General features: G+C 49.9%; 1 protein-coding gene across 3 annotated transcripts in view; it reads left to right on the top strand.

Moving 5' to 3' along the window:
• Positions 1-16,346, top strand: part of ANKRD27 (ankyrin repeat domain 27) — a 58,346-nt gene that overhangs the window by 30,389 nt on the left and 11,611 nt on the right. For all 3 annotated transcript variants that reach the window (XM_043899055.1, XM_043899054.1, XM_043899056.1), the window contains 10 exons: positions 702-794; positions 2,189-2,316; positions 2,788-2,870; positions 3,803-3,918; positions 5,044-5,136; positions 6,925-7,122; positions 8,943-9,002; positions 9,086-9,205; positions 10,313-10,357; positions 12,916-13,038. In XM_043899055.1, the coding sequence (XP_043754990.1) occupies positions 702-794; positions 2,189-2,316; positions 2,788-2,870; positions 3,803-3,918; positions 5,044-5,136; positions 6,925-7,122; positions 8,943-9,002; positions 9,086-9,205; positions 10,313-10,357; positions 12,916-13,038 (1,059 nt within the window). The remainder of the gene's footprint in view (positions 1-701; positions 795-2,188; positions 2,317-2,787; positions 2,871-3,802; positions 3,919-5,043; positions 5,137-6,924; positions 7,123-8,942; positions 9,003-9,085; positions 9,206-10,312; positions 10,358-12,915; positions 13,039-16,346) is intronic.

Raw genomic sequence — 16,346 nt, 5'->3', positions numbered from 1 at the left:
CTGTTGAGGTGGACCCAGTAGTTTATTGGACTTTGGGCCAAGTGGCCGTGTTGTCTGATGTTTCAATATGTATGTTCAAGAAGCACAACCCTTCTCTCTGTTGCTGAGAATCGTAGATCAGCCTGTCAAATGGTTCTCCTGTCTGTGTGTGCTCAGTCGCTCTGTTGTGTCCGACTCTTTGCGACCCTGTGGACTGTAACCTGCCAGATTCCTCCGTCCATGGCATTCTCCAGGCAAGAATACTGGAGTGGGTTGCCATTTCCTCCTCCTGGTCTCCTGTCTGTGGGTCTAGATAAAACGCAGGGGACAGAGCTCTGCAGGCATTAGGGCAGATATTGTGAGAGGTGCGGGAGGCCAGGACAACCTAGGTTGCCCTGGGGATGATAGTGCTGTGTGCACGCCACCTTCCACACTTAGAGATGCTATATTATACACACACACTCACACACAGCCGATACACTGCCCACCTCCCACATCCCTGCTGGGAATTCGTCGTCAGAGCCCCGCTTCCTGGAGAGGCAGATGGGGAGCCCCTCTCCCAGCATGATGAGGGTCTGCTGTGTGGCTCAGTAGGGGCGGGGAGAGGCACTGCCTGGCCGCTCTCTGGAACATGGTGCTGATTGTCCTGGGTCCTCTGTTTTCAAGGACCTGCACTGCAGTTCATGACATGTGATAACATGGCTTATCGGCTTTTTCTGCAGGAGTCGGAGGGATTTGGTGACAGACTGTTCCTTAAGCAGAGAATGAGCTTACTGTCTCAGCTGACCTCAACGCCCATCGACTGCCTGTTTCAGGTAAGACGCGGGAGGTCCTGGGGGTGCCAATGTGTGAGGAGTGCTCCGTCTTTTATTTTTTAACATATATTTATTTTTGTTTATTTGGCTGCTGCTGGGTCTTAGTTTCAGCATGTGGGATCTAGTTCCCCAATCAGGGATCAGACCCGGGCCCCTTGCATTGGGAGTCTTAGCCACTGGATCACCAGGGAAGTCCCAGGAGCTCTCCATCTTTCCTCACCTTTTGAGTCTCTGTAGAAGCCATCAGGGTGGTTTGCATAGTTCAACACGGAAGTCCATTTTGTGCTCAAGGAGGCGGTAGGGATGCTGGGGTCTTATGGGATCAGCTTGCTGCCCATCTTCTCTGATGTGAGCTGTGCTTCCCACGGAATGGACCCTTGTGAGTGGAACCCTCTGCCCGCTGTCCTCCTCTCTCCATTCAGCAAAACACGGCTTGTTCTTCACCGTCTACTCGGTGGCACCTCACTGGCAGCTCTGCCAGAATGAGTGCCTCTTCGCAGCTCCAGGAACCCGCGTTATAGACACCTGTGGGCTGGGAGCACAGCAGCTGGTGGTGGTTTGATCCCCAGGCAGTGCAGGAGGCTCCCTCCTCAGATCTGATCTACCACGGGGGGCTGGCGAGGTGCCCTGGGAGGCAGTCATCAGGAGGCCACCGGCCAGAGTGGGTTCCATGAGCTCTGCGCCCCAGAAAGTCTCCCTCCATATAGGGACTATATCTGGGAGTAACAGGGGTGAGCCCTGCAATTAGCAGGGGTCTCCTGCTAATTGCAGCTGTTTTGAAAGCCGAGGCTCTATTAGATTGTAAGACAATTGTAATCTAAAAGAAGGGTCAGAATCTGTGCCGACACTCAGGGTGGATTGTCCCCCCATGCCTGTTGCTCTGGAACTTTTGTCAGACTGTTAGTTATGGAAAAATCATAATGTTTACCAAAATGAAAGAGAGTAGTATGATGAATGAACCTCCATGTAGCCATCTCCCTAATCTTGTTTCATTTCTATCCCCTGGCCCCGCTTTCGCCATCCATCCAAATTATTTTGAAACAAGTCCCAGAGAACAGATCATTTCATCCATCCACACATAGTTGGGCTTCCCTGGTGGCTCAGATGGTAAAAAAATCTGTCTGCAATGCAGGAGATCTGGGTTCAATCCCTGGGTTGGGAAGATCCCCTGGAGGAGGGCATGGCAACCCACTCCAGTATTCTTGCCTGGAGAATCCCCATGGACAGAGGAGCCTGGCGGGCTACAGTCCCTGGGGTTGCAAAGAGTCAGACACAAATGAGCTACTAAGTGCACACACATAGATATATGTTTCTGTAAGGATGCTCCCAAAATTCACAGCTTAGAGAATGAATCGTTCCAACCTATCAACAGTGTTTTTGATGTCACTTTTTAGCATATCGCATCAGGTAACCAGAAGGAAGTGGAGAGACTTCTGAGCCAGGAAGACCAAGATAAAGATGCCGTCCAAAAGATGTGTCACCCTCTGTGTTTCTGTGATGACTGTGAGAAACTCGTCTCTGGGTAAGAGTCCCCCTCAGCACCGGGAAGGGGGAGACTCGGGGCCTGGGTGGAACTTTCCCCCTCGTTCGCTGTGCAGTTTGGAATAAGGAAGTTATCCTTGCTGCACTCTGCTTCTTCTGCTGTAAAGTGGAGATGGTAACCTCCGCCTCTTTGGCGAATTAGATGGAATAAAAACACTTAGCACCCTGCTGGGCTGCTTAACCTGGGGAGGCGGGCAGAGGGCCTGCCTAAACCTCGGAAAGTGGGTTTTAGATAGAGGACTGTCAGCTCCTCCCCACAACCTTTTCAGTTTCCTCTTATCTTTATCGGGCTGGGTGTGGGGAGGGCACCGGCAGAAGCCGTGGCTGATGATCTCCGGGACGCTATAGACGAGACCCAGCCTGGATCACACCGGAGGTCTGTCTTCTGGTCCCAGGACCCCAGCGTGTCCATGCCGCGGGTCTATTTCTCTGTGTCCTCTTTCCCTTTTAGGAGGCTGAATGACCCCTCAGTTGTCACTCCATTCTCCAGAGACGACAGGGGTCACACACCGCTCCATGTGGCTGCTCTCTGTGGTACGTGGTCTGGCCTCTGTGCTCTCAGGGCAAAGGGATGAGGCCAAGGGTGTCCCAGAAGAGCCTGGCTGCTGGGGGAGGTGGTGTGGGGTGGTGGAAGGGATTGTATCACATGCCCCCCGCCCCGGGACTTTCACGTGCTGTCCCTGGGCTAGAAGAGCATGTGCCCGGCCTGTGTGGATGCCTGACACTGCCCTGGGCTGGTGGTCCAGCCAGGCAAGGCTTGAATCTGAACTATGAGACTGACCTCAGAATTGAGGTTCTTATATTCCTGATTTAAAAAAAAATAACTTTACTATCTTTATTTTTTATTCTATATTCTTTTCCATCATGATTTATCATAGGATACTGAATATAGTTCTCTGTCTTCTAAAGTGCACAGTCAAATAAAAGTGCACATTCAAGGTAGAAAACACAACATCTGTAAGCTCTTTCCATCCTCCAGTCATCTGAAGATTGTTTCGATCCATGACTGTCTGAAACGTCAGCACGCTTGAGTGTGTGTGTATATAAAAGATATGATATTGTGGGGCTCACAATGTCTGTGGGGTGCTTTTTTTCCACTAGGCGATATATAAAAACATTTCTCCACGTCAGTATTTCTTTTTTCATGGTCGCACAATATTCCATCCTATGAAGTGATGCACCATGGACTCTTCCGTGGACATCTAAGGCTCTTTTCTCCTTCCTTCTGTGGCTGTGGCAGGGGGGTTGGGTGGGGGTGGGGCTGGAGCCAAACTGCCTCCAGAGGGGGAGCACCACCCTCAGAGTGTCTGGAGTCTGCAGCGTGTGACTTGACGTTAGCTCTGGTTCCCCCCACGCAGAAAAATGCCTCCTGGCTTGTCTCGTGCCAGCAGATGAGAGGGTGAAATAAAGTCATGGCTTCGCTCACTGGTTTCAGAAAGCCCCCCTTCTTCCCTTCTGTTCTGCAGGGCAGGCGTCCCTCATCGACCTCCTGGTTTCCAAGGGCGCGGTGGTGAACGCCACGGACTACCACGGCTCCACCCCGCTCCACCTTGCGTGTCAGAAGGGCTATCAGAGCGTGACGGTGAGCAGCTGGGCTCTGCTCGAGGCCTCACGGGGCTGGCCGCTCCTCTGCTCCACGTGGCTCTGTGGAGGGAGCGGTCACAGCGAGCCTGGGGTCTCGGGTGCCTCCCCCAGAGTCTGCTGGGCAAAAACTGTTAGATGTAGATTAGAGACGTCACGGTAATCCGCAATAAGAAGGGCACCCCCCAGGTACTAGAAATATTTTAGATAGGGCCCCAAGATGGACTTTCCCTTAGACTTAATACCTACGGGTGAGAAGACAGTCCAGAAACTGGAAAGCAAAATTGTTTTGCCAGTCAGTGATGTTTTGATTTCAACCGAAGTTGTTTGGTACTTAAAGTGCCTCCGTTCCTGCAAGTGATTGATGGGGGTTGTTTTTCTTTTAAGTTTTTATTAGAGTATAGTTGATTTACAATGTTGTGTTAGTTTCAGCAAAGTGAATCAGTTATACATATACATATATCCACTCTTTTTTATTTTTTTAATGATCTCTAAACTCTCAGGAAAGAGGAGTGATACTTTTTTTGCTTTTATTTTTTAAATTTTCAATTTTTTTTTGTGTAATTGAAGTATAGTTGATTTACAATGCATAAGTTGCAGATGTACAGCAAAGTGATTCAGTTATATATATATATGTATGTTTGTAGTATATTTACAGTGTACAATTTTTTACCTTTTTAATTTTAATTTTTTTAGGCCAATACATGTCTGACATTGCACACAAGACTCAGCGCCCTGGGGCTGTGGGGAGCTAACCTTCATTGACTTATTAAGCACCAGGCCCAGGGCCAAGTACTTTTTTTTTTCTGTAACTTTTTCTTTATTTTCTGGCCGCAGCATGCAGGACCTTAGTTCCTTGACCAGGGATTGAACCTAGGTCCCTTTCAGCGGGAATGTGTTGCCCTAACCACTGGACCATCAGGGAAATCCCTATAGTATATATTCTTTTTCAGATTGGTTTCCATTATAGGGCTGATCTGATTTTAATTGTAAAGCAAGTAGATAAGGTTGAAAATGGAGAGCGGGCAACAACCGCCTGTGAGGCCCCAGGCCGTGCTCCCGGAGGGCCCCAGGCCTGCCCTGCCACGCTCGCTGGTGGTCACCGCTCTCTCCTCTCCCTTGGAAGCTGTTGCTGCTGCACTACAAAGCCAGCGCCGAAGTGCAAGACAACAACGGCAACACCCCGCTGCACCTGGCCTGCACCTACGGCCACGAGGACGTAAGTGGTCCTTGCTGTCCCCAGGGAGGGTGCCTTACCCTTTCTCACTGGAGGAGAAATGTGAATTTCACATTTGTTGCATGTTGTATTTTATGTTCACAATTATTGGAACATTTGGTGTATTATTTTTTTAATTAAAAATTTTAAAAGCATGTTACAGATGCTCTACTGAAATAACAGAAATCTAAAACATAACTGCCCATTGTCTTTTCCTGAAATCTCATGCATCATCCCTGCTGCCATCTGCTTCTTGCCTGTGTTCGTCCTCAGTCTTTACATGTTATATTTTTGTGGTAATATCAAGGAATTTTACCATTTCCATTTTCGCTTAATATTTAACTGTGCCTGTGTTTTTTTCCCCCTAACCACTCTCTCCTCTGCTTCTCTCCACGATGATATACAGGTAGATTTATACAGACCAAAGGTTAGGTGGTTGAGGAGTGAAAATGAGATCATACCCTACACATGTTAAAAATATATATTTATTCTTATTTGGCTGCATTGGGTCTTTGCGACGTGCGAGACCTTTTGCTGCAGTTTGAGGGCTTAGTTGCCCTGCCGCATGTAGGATGGTTCAGCAAGCAAAGCATCCACCTGGAATGCAGGAGACACAGAAGGCATGGGTTCGATCCCTGGGCTGGAAAGATCCCCTGCAGAAGGAAATGGCAATCCGCTCCAGTATTCTTGCCTGGGAAATCCCATGGAGAGAGAAGCCTGGCGGGCTACTGTCCATGGGGTCGCAAAGAGTCAGACTTGACTGAGCAACTAAGCACAGACATACATACAATGTGGGGTCTTCGTTCCCCGACCAGGGATCGAACCTGCGTCCCCTGCATTGGAAGGCAGACTCTTAACCACTGGACCACCAGGGAAGTCCCTCTGACATATTTTTATGCAGCTTATTTTCCTAATTTACTATATAGTGGACATCCTGTAGGTCAATCAATGTAGATCTAGCCCATTCTGTAATCACTACACAATAAGCTGTCATGTGTATTGTGTCGGGGTCCCTGAGGCCACTCCCCAGTTCAGTGACTCACTAGGAAGGCTCACAGGACTCAGCGCACAGTTGCTTCACAGCTCTGATTTGTTGTAGTGAAAGGACACAGAGCAAAACCAGCCAAGGGGAAGGTGCAAGGATGAAGCCCGGAGGAAACAGGGACAGGCTTCCGAGAGTCGCTCCCTGTGGAGTCACTCAGGACACACTTATTCCTCTGGCAACGTAACAACACGTGCATGGTGTTTCCCACCAGAAGCTCATCAGGGACTCAGTGCCCAAGATTTTGGTTGGAGGCTGGGCATGTGAACCCTCTCTGCCTAGCATGTTTCAAATTCCAGACTCCCAGAAGAACAGCAGGTGTTCAGCATAAACCAGTGTTGGGCAAACAGTTTAGGCCCAGTGAGCCCATCTTATCTATCAATCAGGGCACTGTGAGAACGGTCCTCAAATCCAAGCTGCCAAGGAACTTGGCCAGTCCAGGGCCAGACCCGCAGGCAGGCCTCTCACGGGATGATGGTAGGGCCTACTCTGGGAACTCCTTTCTACACATGATATGTGGCAATTTATTCAGCCATTCTAGTTGATTGGCAGTTGGGTTCTTAAAAAATAAAAATTGTGTCCTGATCAGGTTACCTGGAGCCCTGGAGGTGTAATGTCCTCTTACTGCACGTTTGCGTGGCAGATGGCACCTGGATGGAGTCGGGATATAGGCTGAGGCTGCAGGGTGCACAGATCTGCCGGGGGCCTGGCGTGTGAGCTCACGGGGGCCTCTCCCATTCTGTTCACAGTGCGTGAAGGCTCTGGTCTACTTTGACGTGCAGGCCTGCAGACTGGACATCGGTAACGAGAAAGGAGACACCCCGCTGCACATCGCTGCCCGCTGGGGTTACCAGGGCATCATCGAGACCTTGTTGCAGAACGGGGCGTCCACAGAGACCCAGAACCGACTGAAGGAAACACCCCTCAAGTGTGCGTTAAACTCAAAGGTAGCGTTTTTCCTCTCGGAGCGGCAGTATGACTTAAAAAAAAAACACCACCATCCGCAGATCAGGTCTCTGCCGTGCTGTTCATATTGCATTGGTCCCCAAGGCTAGAATGTGTGCATACCCGCTGTGCTAACACCTGGTTGTTAATGAGGTTCATGCAGTCATATTATTTTACATCTTAGTAGGGGTTTTTCTCAGTGTCCTATCTGGAGCTGCTCCCGCAGAGTTTGCCTCTGAGGGCTGTTGGCTTGTGAGCAGATAGAGTGAGAGGAGATGGGGCAGTGGCTCTGGCCAGGAAGAGCAGGGGTGGGGCATGGAGACAGCAGCGTCAGCTCTGTTCCCTGTTCTGCAGCCTCAGTGCCTAAAACCTTACTCTGAGTCGGCCGGCTCTGGATGTCATTGAGTATAGTTTCCTCCGTAAATGATTCATTAATGAACTACTATCCTTTCCTGCCAGTAACTTCTGGACACACGTAGTTTGGGGCCACATGTCATGCAGTGCTCACTTGCAAGGGGGTGGGGAATGGGGGGGGTCCTTCCAGAGGCCAGGCCTGTATGCCTTGTGGCAGCAACCCTGTTGAAGAGATGCCCACAGAGAAGCGTTTGACCAACTAGCCGGGGGAGCGTGGGGCCACCTGCCGTGGCCATCTGAGGTCCTGATGTCCAGGCCAGCCTGGCTGGTGGCTCGCGCAGGTGATTCTGTTTCCATGCAGGTCTCCAGATGTCTCTCTTTACACAGGCCCTACTTTTGCCTTTTGATATTTTATCATATCATTCCCAACCCTCATCTAGGGAGTTCTTTTAGTTCCTGCCTGTCTTCTAGGAGTACCAGTTTTTGTTTTTAGACTACTTTATTGAGGTATGAGTGACATACAGAAAGCTCCTCAGATGGTAAAAGTCTGCCTGCAATGCGGGAGACTTGAGTTCGATCCCTGGGTCAGGAAGATCCCCTGGAGAAGGAAATGGCAACCCACTCCAGTGTTCTTGCCTGGAAAATCCCATGGACAGAGGAGCCTGGTTGGACACGACTGAGCGATTTCACTTTCAATTTCATTGAGGTAATGTTTGACATACAGAAAGCTGTGCACATTCAGCGTATGCAACTTGATGGGTTTGGAGATCAGTCCCTGCCCATGAGACCAGCACCACAGTCTCTGCTGTAAACAGATGCATCACCTCCAGATGTTTCCCCCCGCCCTCTTTGTTTATTATTATTATTGTGTGTGTGTGTGATAAGGTCACAATGTTAGACCTAGTTTTTGGAGTTTTCGGAGCCAAGTTTTCAGAGGTTTAAATCCCTGCTCCTGGCCCGGGGGAGGGGAGTGGGCTCAGCTGCCCATGACTTCACGGGGTCTCAGCTTTGCAGCAGCCAGAGCTGGGGGACTGGGTGAGGCCATCCTTGGCCGGAGATGCCCATGAGGGGCTGAGGGCACCTCTGTCCTGGAGCTTCTCCCAAAGGCCCCTCCAGAGGGAGATCTGCAGACAGAAGCAGCAGACAGCCGTCCTGCTCGGCTCTGAGCTGCCCCCGCTTGAGGCCCCTGGCTGCCAGTGGAAAGGCCACATTTTAGGCCTGTGGACAACCAGCCCAGGCTGGACCAGGCAGCCTCTGAGGCCCCTCTGTGCCTGGGTTGCCTTGTCCTCTGAGCCCGTTGGTGGGGAGACCGGCTCCTCCTGCTGGACTTAGTGTGAGTCTGAGTAGGTTCCCGCCTGCCATGGGCCTGGCTGGGCTGAGTGCCCTCCCGAGGAGGTGGGGGGCACCATACAGGTGATGAGACTTCGGTTACTCACCTCAGGACTCATCCGCATCCGCTTCGTCCTAGATTCTGTCCATCATGGAAGCCCACCATCTGTCCTTCGAGAGGAGGCAGAAGTCTTCAGAGGTAAGACGGCAGGGCTGCGCTCATCGGCCCTGTTTACGACCAGCCTCTGTCTGGCCCTCACCCCCACTCTCGCCGGACTGTAGGTGTCTGTGCAGGCCCCTCAGTGCTCCATGGACTCCATCAGCCAGGGCTCCTCCACCTCCAGCTTCTCCTCCGCGTCGCTGAGCTCCAGGCAAGAGGAGCCCAAGAAGGACTACAGGGAGGTGAGGCTCCCAGACGGGAGGGTGGAGGGGACCCGTGTTCTGGGGGCCAGTTAGAGCCCTGGCCTGACGGGGCCATGCCGTGTGCTTGGGGGAAGCCCAGCCGCCGCCGCCTTGCCCTTCATGGACACACATGCTTAAGTGTCTGTGTGTGTGTGTGTGTGTGTGTGTGTATGGGAGTGGGTGTGTGATGGGAGGGGGAGTATTCTAAGAAGCCTACAGGTAGAGTCACCTGCAGGTCCACTGCTTTAAGATTATGTTACCAAGCACGTTCTCCGTCCTTCCCTCCTGCTCCGTCAGCTCACTTATTGACTTGGTGTGTCGTTCCTGACTTCCTGCAGAGTTTATGGAGATACTTAGGTGTCCTCTCGAACTGCCTTTTATAAAAGCTGACTTACACCCCGTTTGTTTGTTTTTCCCTGTCTAACTTACCTTAGAGCTTGTCCAGAGTCAACCCACAGAGCCGACCATGGTGTGGATGCACCCCAGTTCCTCCCCTGTGGTTGGGAAGCCCTCACTGACCCCACCCCGGGGCCCCTCCACCCCCGCCACCCCGAGCTCAATGCAGAACCACAGCACAGAAAAGCCCAGAGACACGCTCCAGGGTTTAACAGAGGCTGGGAGTGGATCCATGAGCTTTAACCTCATGGCATCCGTAGCTGTTGGATAACGAGAGCTGAATAGATGCAGGTCTGGTGGGTGGTCGCCCTCTTAGGAAGCACTTGGGCTCCAGGTGGCTGGTGTCCCACTGTGCCACATGAGTGGCAGGTCATCTTATAGACCTTATGTGGAAGCTGCCCTGTATGAACAACTTTGGGGATGTGTTTGAAAGATAATGAGATCAAGAGACATGAAAGCTACTAGGTCTTCAGAATGCTCTTTTTCTGTTTTTCTAATAATAACATGAATTTCACCTTTATTTAATCATTTTGACCATGAGTCTTGTGGCGTCTTAATCCCCAGACCAGGGATCGAATCCGGGCCCCCAGCAGTGGAAACACTGAGTTTTAACCACTGGACCACTAGGGAATGCCCAGAATGTCATTTTTATTGTTTCTATTCTTACCATATTATTATATTTTCCCTTACATTCTTTTTCCTTTTATTAAGGTAGAAAAACTTTTAAGAGCTGTTGCTGATGGAGACCTGGAAATGGTGAGTTTTATTTAATAAGTAATAGAGTTTACTTTTTAGAAAGCTTTAGGTTCATAGCAAAAGGGAGCAGGAAGTACAGAGTTCCCATATGCTATCTCCAAACACATACAACCTCCATAGAAATGGTGAGTTTTTAGAAGTGAATTTCAGATGGCTTGCTCTCAGCTGAAGCAGCTGTGCCCATGTTTTTTGTTTCCAGGTGAGTTAGGAGCTGTGGGGAGGGGGGCGGTCTTTGTTCACGTTCACGCAGAAGGGGTGCATTTCATGAGTGATGGTGATGGGCTGGGACGTTCCCTCCCTCCAGTAACAAGGCAGGTGGGATAAAGCCTCAGAGGGAGCCTGCCCCCGCCTTTTAGACATTCGTATTCCAGGAGGGTGGTGATGCTGGCAAGGGGGCCGGACCCCACTAGCCGGGAGCAAGGTGAACAGGCTGGGTAGGGGATGGGTAGAGGTGGCGACGGGGAAGCCAGAACACAGAAGGCGTTGGTGTGGCCCTGCAAGGAGCTGTGGGCGGTGTGGCATCCTGGTCAGGGGGCTGAGTCCCAGGCTTGGGGCTGAAAGGACCCACAGCAAGCAAGTGTCCAGATGAGATGGCGCTAAGGTGTGCGTCCTAACCCTTCCTGTCAGGTGACGGGGAACAGCTGTGACATCACTGGGGATGCCCATGGGCAGTTCCCCCGGCTTCTCTTCCGCTTCCTGAAAGGAATTTGTTCTGTCTTCCACTTTATTTTTTAAAAATTTAAAAAAAAAAATTTTTTTTTTAATGTATTTAGCTACAGCGGGTCTTAGATGCAGCATGTGGGATCTTTAGTTGTGGCCTGTGGGATCTAGTTCCCTGACCAGGAATTAAACCAAGGCCCCCTGCGATGGGAGGAAGGAGTCTGAGCCACTGGACCACTAGGGAAGTCCCCTGTCTTCCACTTTAAAAGGAGGAGTAAATTCGCCCTTACCAGATTTGGAGCCTTGAGTGGATCGGGTTTACAAGAGCGCTTTTAAGAGTCATGTTTCAAGAGTGCTTCTCAAGGATGATGGAATTTGGGGTGATGGACAGAAGTTCCTGGGATCTGATTAGCACAGTCTCCGGGGGTATATAGAGTCGGAACATAGTTGTCAGTGTCAGCCTCTGCCCAGAGCCCACTGTGAACCCCTCAGCCTGACTCGCGGCTCCTCTCATGGGAGGACCCGGGGTGTAGATCTGGCCGGTGCTGGCTGCTCCCTTCTCAAGACCAGCCCCGGGGAAGCCAGCGTTCTTGAGGGAAGCCAAGGAAGAGTTTCTCGGGCTCCTACGAGTGTAGAGAAGAGACTGACCCTTCCTATGTCGAGGCAAATCTGCTCTTCATCCTGTGGGTGGGCGAGCGGGTGGGGGCACTCACGAGGAGCTGAGCAGAGGCAGGCTGCCCGGTGCCTGGTGGTCACCACCCAAACCCATCCACACACACGACAGAACCCCCATCCCACAGCCTGAGGCCACCGCCCCTCAGCCCCCTTCCCCCATCACGTACCTTCTAACCACTGCCAAGAGGAATCGCCCTGAGTCCGGTCTGTCCCAGCCAGCCTGGGAGGTGAGGCCTTTGGCCTGGGTGGAGTATTTGCTGTCAGCGATGTGGAGGGTCCCTGGAGGAGGGATGTTTGGGGGTGCATAGCATCTTCCTGGGGCCCTCTGTCACTCCTTGCAGGCATTTGCTGACTTCCCCAGGGCTCAGAACCAGGTCTGGAAATGTATTCGTGTTTTCTCATATTTAATATCCTAGAAACTGGCCTTTACTGGAACACAGATTTGACCTGTTAGGGGTCTTTTCAGTGCTTCCGCCTGTGGGCTAGGGCACTAACGTGGAAGGGATGCTTGTGGAGTCAGAGAGCCTGTGTTTAGGTTCTGGCCACCACTTCCTCATCGTGTGGTCTTGAACAAGTTGTTGGCCCCTTGAAGTGAGTCTGCTCCCCCATAAGAGGAGACAGACTGCTTGTTGAAGCAGGACAATTAGATAACATAAGAGGAGGTGCTCACGAGATGCTCCAGGACCAGGGCTTTAAAGCCGTCACCCTGAAGCAACACCACGCTGCCCCTTTCTAAGACAGAAGAAAGAATCTAACACAAGCTGCAGAAACGGTAGCTCAGTCGCTCTGTCACCACTGAAAGGATTTAGAGAGGCCTGAGCACAGGAGACCCTGGAATCCTCAGGCGAGAGCACCACCATGTATAAGCTACTTCGGTGGTGGAGATGTAGACCTGATTTGGGAACGTGTGTGTGTGTGTGTGTAGGACACTGTGTGTGTGTGTGTGTGTGACACTGTGTGTGTGTGTGTGTGGGACACTGTGTGTGTGTGTGTAGGACACTGTGTGTGTGTGTGTAGGACACTGTGTGTGTGTGTGACACTGTGTGTGTGTGTGTGACACTGTGTGTGTGTGTGTAGGACACTGTGTGTGTAGGACAGTGTGTGTGTAGGACACTCTGTGTGTGTGTGTGTGTGTGTGTGTGTGTGTGTGTAGGACACCATCACTTGTCCAGGGGCTGGGGATGGGTTTTAAGTCCCTGTTTCTCCTCCCTGCCTGACACCAGGTGCGTTACCTGCTGGAGTGGACGGAGGAGGACCTGGATGAAGCGGAGGACGCTGCCGGGGTGGCGGACCTCGAGTTCTGTCACCCCTTGTGCCAGTGCCCCAAATGCGCTCCAGCTCAAAAGGTTTGGCGTCTCTTCTGTTGGAAGGTGGGGGTGGGAGTAGACGGCACGTTCTTCCTTTCCTCGTAGGAAAGTTGTCCCCTTCTCAGCCCTAACGGCTGAGTGCTGGTTGCAGGTGTCCCTTGAGACAGCTCAAGGTGGAGGAAAGTGGACACTCGTGCAGGACCAGCTTGGGCCGCCTGCTTTCTGAACGTGCAGGTCAGGGCACAGGGCCACGCACCAGGGGTTGGTGTTTCAGTGGTTCTCAGGGCCCCTGAGTCACGAGGCAGGAGCTGATGAACAGACACACACCAAGCGGCTGTGGCCGTGTGGCCCTGGTCCCCTGGGGAGGCTGCAGGCGCCATCCACTGCCCTCTGCCTTTGCTCATGTTGGTGCACCCTCTGCGGGAGGGCCCCCTCCTAGCACAGAGAGACGCCTGTTCCCCCCCACCCCCCATTTCCCCAGTGGTAACAGCTTGCAGAAGCACAATACATAGCCTGACCAGGGTATCGCTATGGATACAATCCATCCGTCTTAGATTTCCCCAGTTTTACTTGTGCTGTGTGCATGTATATGTATTTAGTTCTGTCTCATTTTATCACATGTGTAGGTTTGTGCATCCACCACCACAGTCAGTACAAATGAGTTTTCACATCACAAGGAAAATCACTCATGTTGCCTCTAAGAACCACACCTCCTCACCCCACCCCACCATCCCTGGCCCCTAGTCACCACTAATCTGTTCCCCAGTTCTAATATTTTTGTCATTTCAAAAATGTTATATAAATGTCATCAATACAGCATGGAACCTTTGGGGACTGGCTCTGTTCACTCAGCCTAATTCCAGGTTGCTGCGTGTCGTCAACGTTTTATTCTTTATCACTGAGCAAGCTGTAACACACCACTGGGCTGGAAGAGGGTGGGGGTTAATTTAATCACAGCAAGAAGCAATTTACTCTTGTGTCTTTTTGAGAAATTACAAAGGAGAAAAAGATAGCAGGTTTTAAGTGAGCAGGAACTTAAGTTTATCTGACAAATCCAGCAGACACTGTGATGTGTAATTCAGCTTCTTGTTACAATTAATGAACTGCGAGGTGGAAAAAAACCAAGTAAACAAGAACAGCAGAGATGTGGTGACTGCCTCCAGCCATATAGTCACCGGCTGGGCCCGAGGTGCTACTTCATTCACATCACATCCTTTGAAACAGCATCTGCCTTTTTTAACCCCTTTGATTTTTAAGCAGCCCACGTAGGAGAGGTCAGTTTTTTGGACTGTAAATATCCAGCAGCGTGGGGACAGAACAAGAGTCGCACATCCCAGTGTGCACACTACCCGGCAGCCGCAACGGTTCATGTGAACGGCAAACTCAGCCATTTCCGTATTCTAGGGTTAGAGACAGGGAAATGGCAACCCACTCCAGTACTCTTGCCCAGAGAATTCCATGGACAAAGGAGCCTGGTAGGCTACAGTCCATGGGATCACAAAGAGTCAGACACGACTGAGTGACTTCACGTCACTTCATTATCTTGCTCTGTATCTGTTTTGTTAAGTCAAATTAATTTTCTTAACATGGGACCTTGAGTTAGACAGCTAGCACATGAGCACATACTATATATACAACATCATTTTGACAGCTGCTCAAAAACAATGACCTACTTAGGTAAACATTTAACAGGACATGGATAGGTTCTGTATGCTGGAAATCACAAAATGTTGATGAAAAAAAATCAAAGAATGCCTTAATACTTAAGAGAGATATACAGATTCATGAAGCCTCAGCATAGGAAAGAAGTTATTTCTCCTCAGATTGATCTACAGTTTTAATGCACTTCCTATCAAAATCCTAACAAAGCTTTTGTAGACACAGACAAGCTAATTTTAAAATTTATATGGAAAGGCGCAGGTCCCAGAATACGTAACAACAATCCTGGCAAAGAAGAATAAATTAGGGTCACTCTACCCAATATTAAGGCTGACTATGTAGATACAGTAATCAAAACAGTGTGGCCCTGGTGGAGGGACAGACACACAGATCAGACAGATCAGAGAGCTCAGAAATAGACCCACACATATATAGCTGCTGAGGTCCAACAGGAAGTTGGTGGGGGAAGGATAGCCTTTTCAACAAATGGTGCTGGAGAAAATGGACACGTTCAGAAAAAAAAAAAAAGAATCTCAACCTAAACTCACACCCTGTACAAAAATTAATGCAAAGTGGATCATAGACTTAACCGTAAAATGTAAAATTATAAAACTTTTAGAAAAAAAAACAGGAGGAAATCTTTGGAATCCAGCATTTAAGCAGAGAGTTCTTATACTGGACACCCACAGCATGATCCATAAAGGACAAATGGATAAATTGGACTTCTTATTTATTTATTTTTTAATTAATTATTTGAATTGGAGGTTAATTACAATATTGTGGTTTTTGCCATACACTGACATGAATCAGCCACGGGTGTACATGTGTCCCCCATCCTGACCCCCCTCCCAGCTCCCTGCCCATCCCATCCCTCAGGGTCATCCCAGTGCACCAGCCCTGAGCACCCTGTCTCATGCATCAAACCTGGACTGGTGATCTGTTTCACATATGATAATATACATGTTTCAATGCTATTCTCTCAGATCATGCCACCCTTGCCTTCTCCCACAGAGTCCAGGAGACTGTTCTTTACATCTGTGTATCTTTTGCTGTCTCGCATATAGGGTCATCATTACCATCTTTCTAAATTCCATATATATGTGTTAATGTAGTGTATTGGTGTTTTTCTTTCTGACTTACTTCACTCTGTATAATAGACTCCAGTTTCATTCACCTCATTAGAGCTGATTCAAATGCACTCTTTTTAATAGCTGAGTAATATTCCATTGTGTATATGTACCACAGCTTTCTTATCCATTCGTCTGCTGATGGACATCTAGGTTGCTTCCATGTCCTGGCTATTGTAAACAGTGCTGCGATAAACACTGGGGTACACGTGTCTCTCTTAATTCTGGTTTCCTTGGTGTGTATGCCCAGAAGTGGGATTGCTGGGTCATACGGCAGTTCTATTTCCAGTTTTTTAAGGAATCTCCACACTGTTCTCCATAGTGGCTGTATTAGTTTGCATTCCCACCAACAGTGTAAGAGGGTTCCCTTTTCTCCACACCCTCGCCAGCATTTATTGTTTGTAGACTTTTGGATAGCAGCCATTCTGACTGGCGTGAGATGGTACCTCATTGTGATTTTGATTTGCATCTCTCTGATAATAAGTGATGTTGAGCATCTTTTCATGTGTTTGTTAGCCATTTATATGTCTTCTTTGGAGAAATGTCTGTTTAGTTCTTTGG

This window comes from Cervus elaphus, chromosome 4 (genome assembly GCF_910594005.1).
Source record: "Cervus elaphus chromosome 4, mCerEla1.1, whole genome shotgun sequence".
Lineage (NCBI taxonomy): Eukaryota > Metazoa > Chordata > Mammalia > Artiodactyla > Cervidae > Cervus > Cervus elaphus.
The sequence above is the reverse complement of the archived record's forward strand: the minus strand, read 5'-3'. Positions and strand labels throughout refer to the sequence as shown.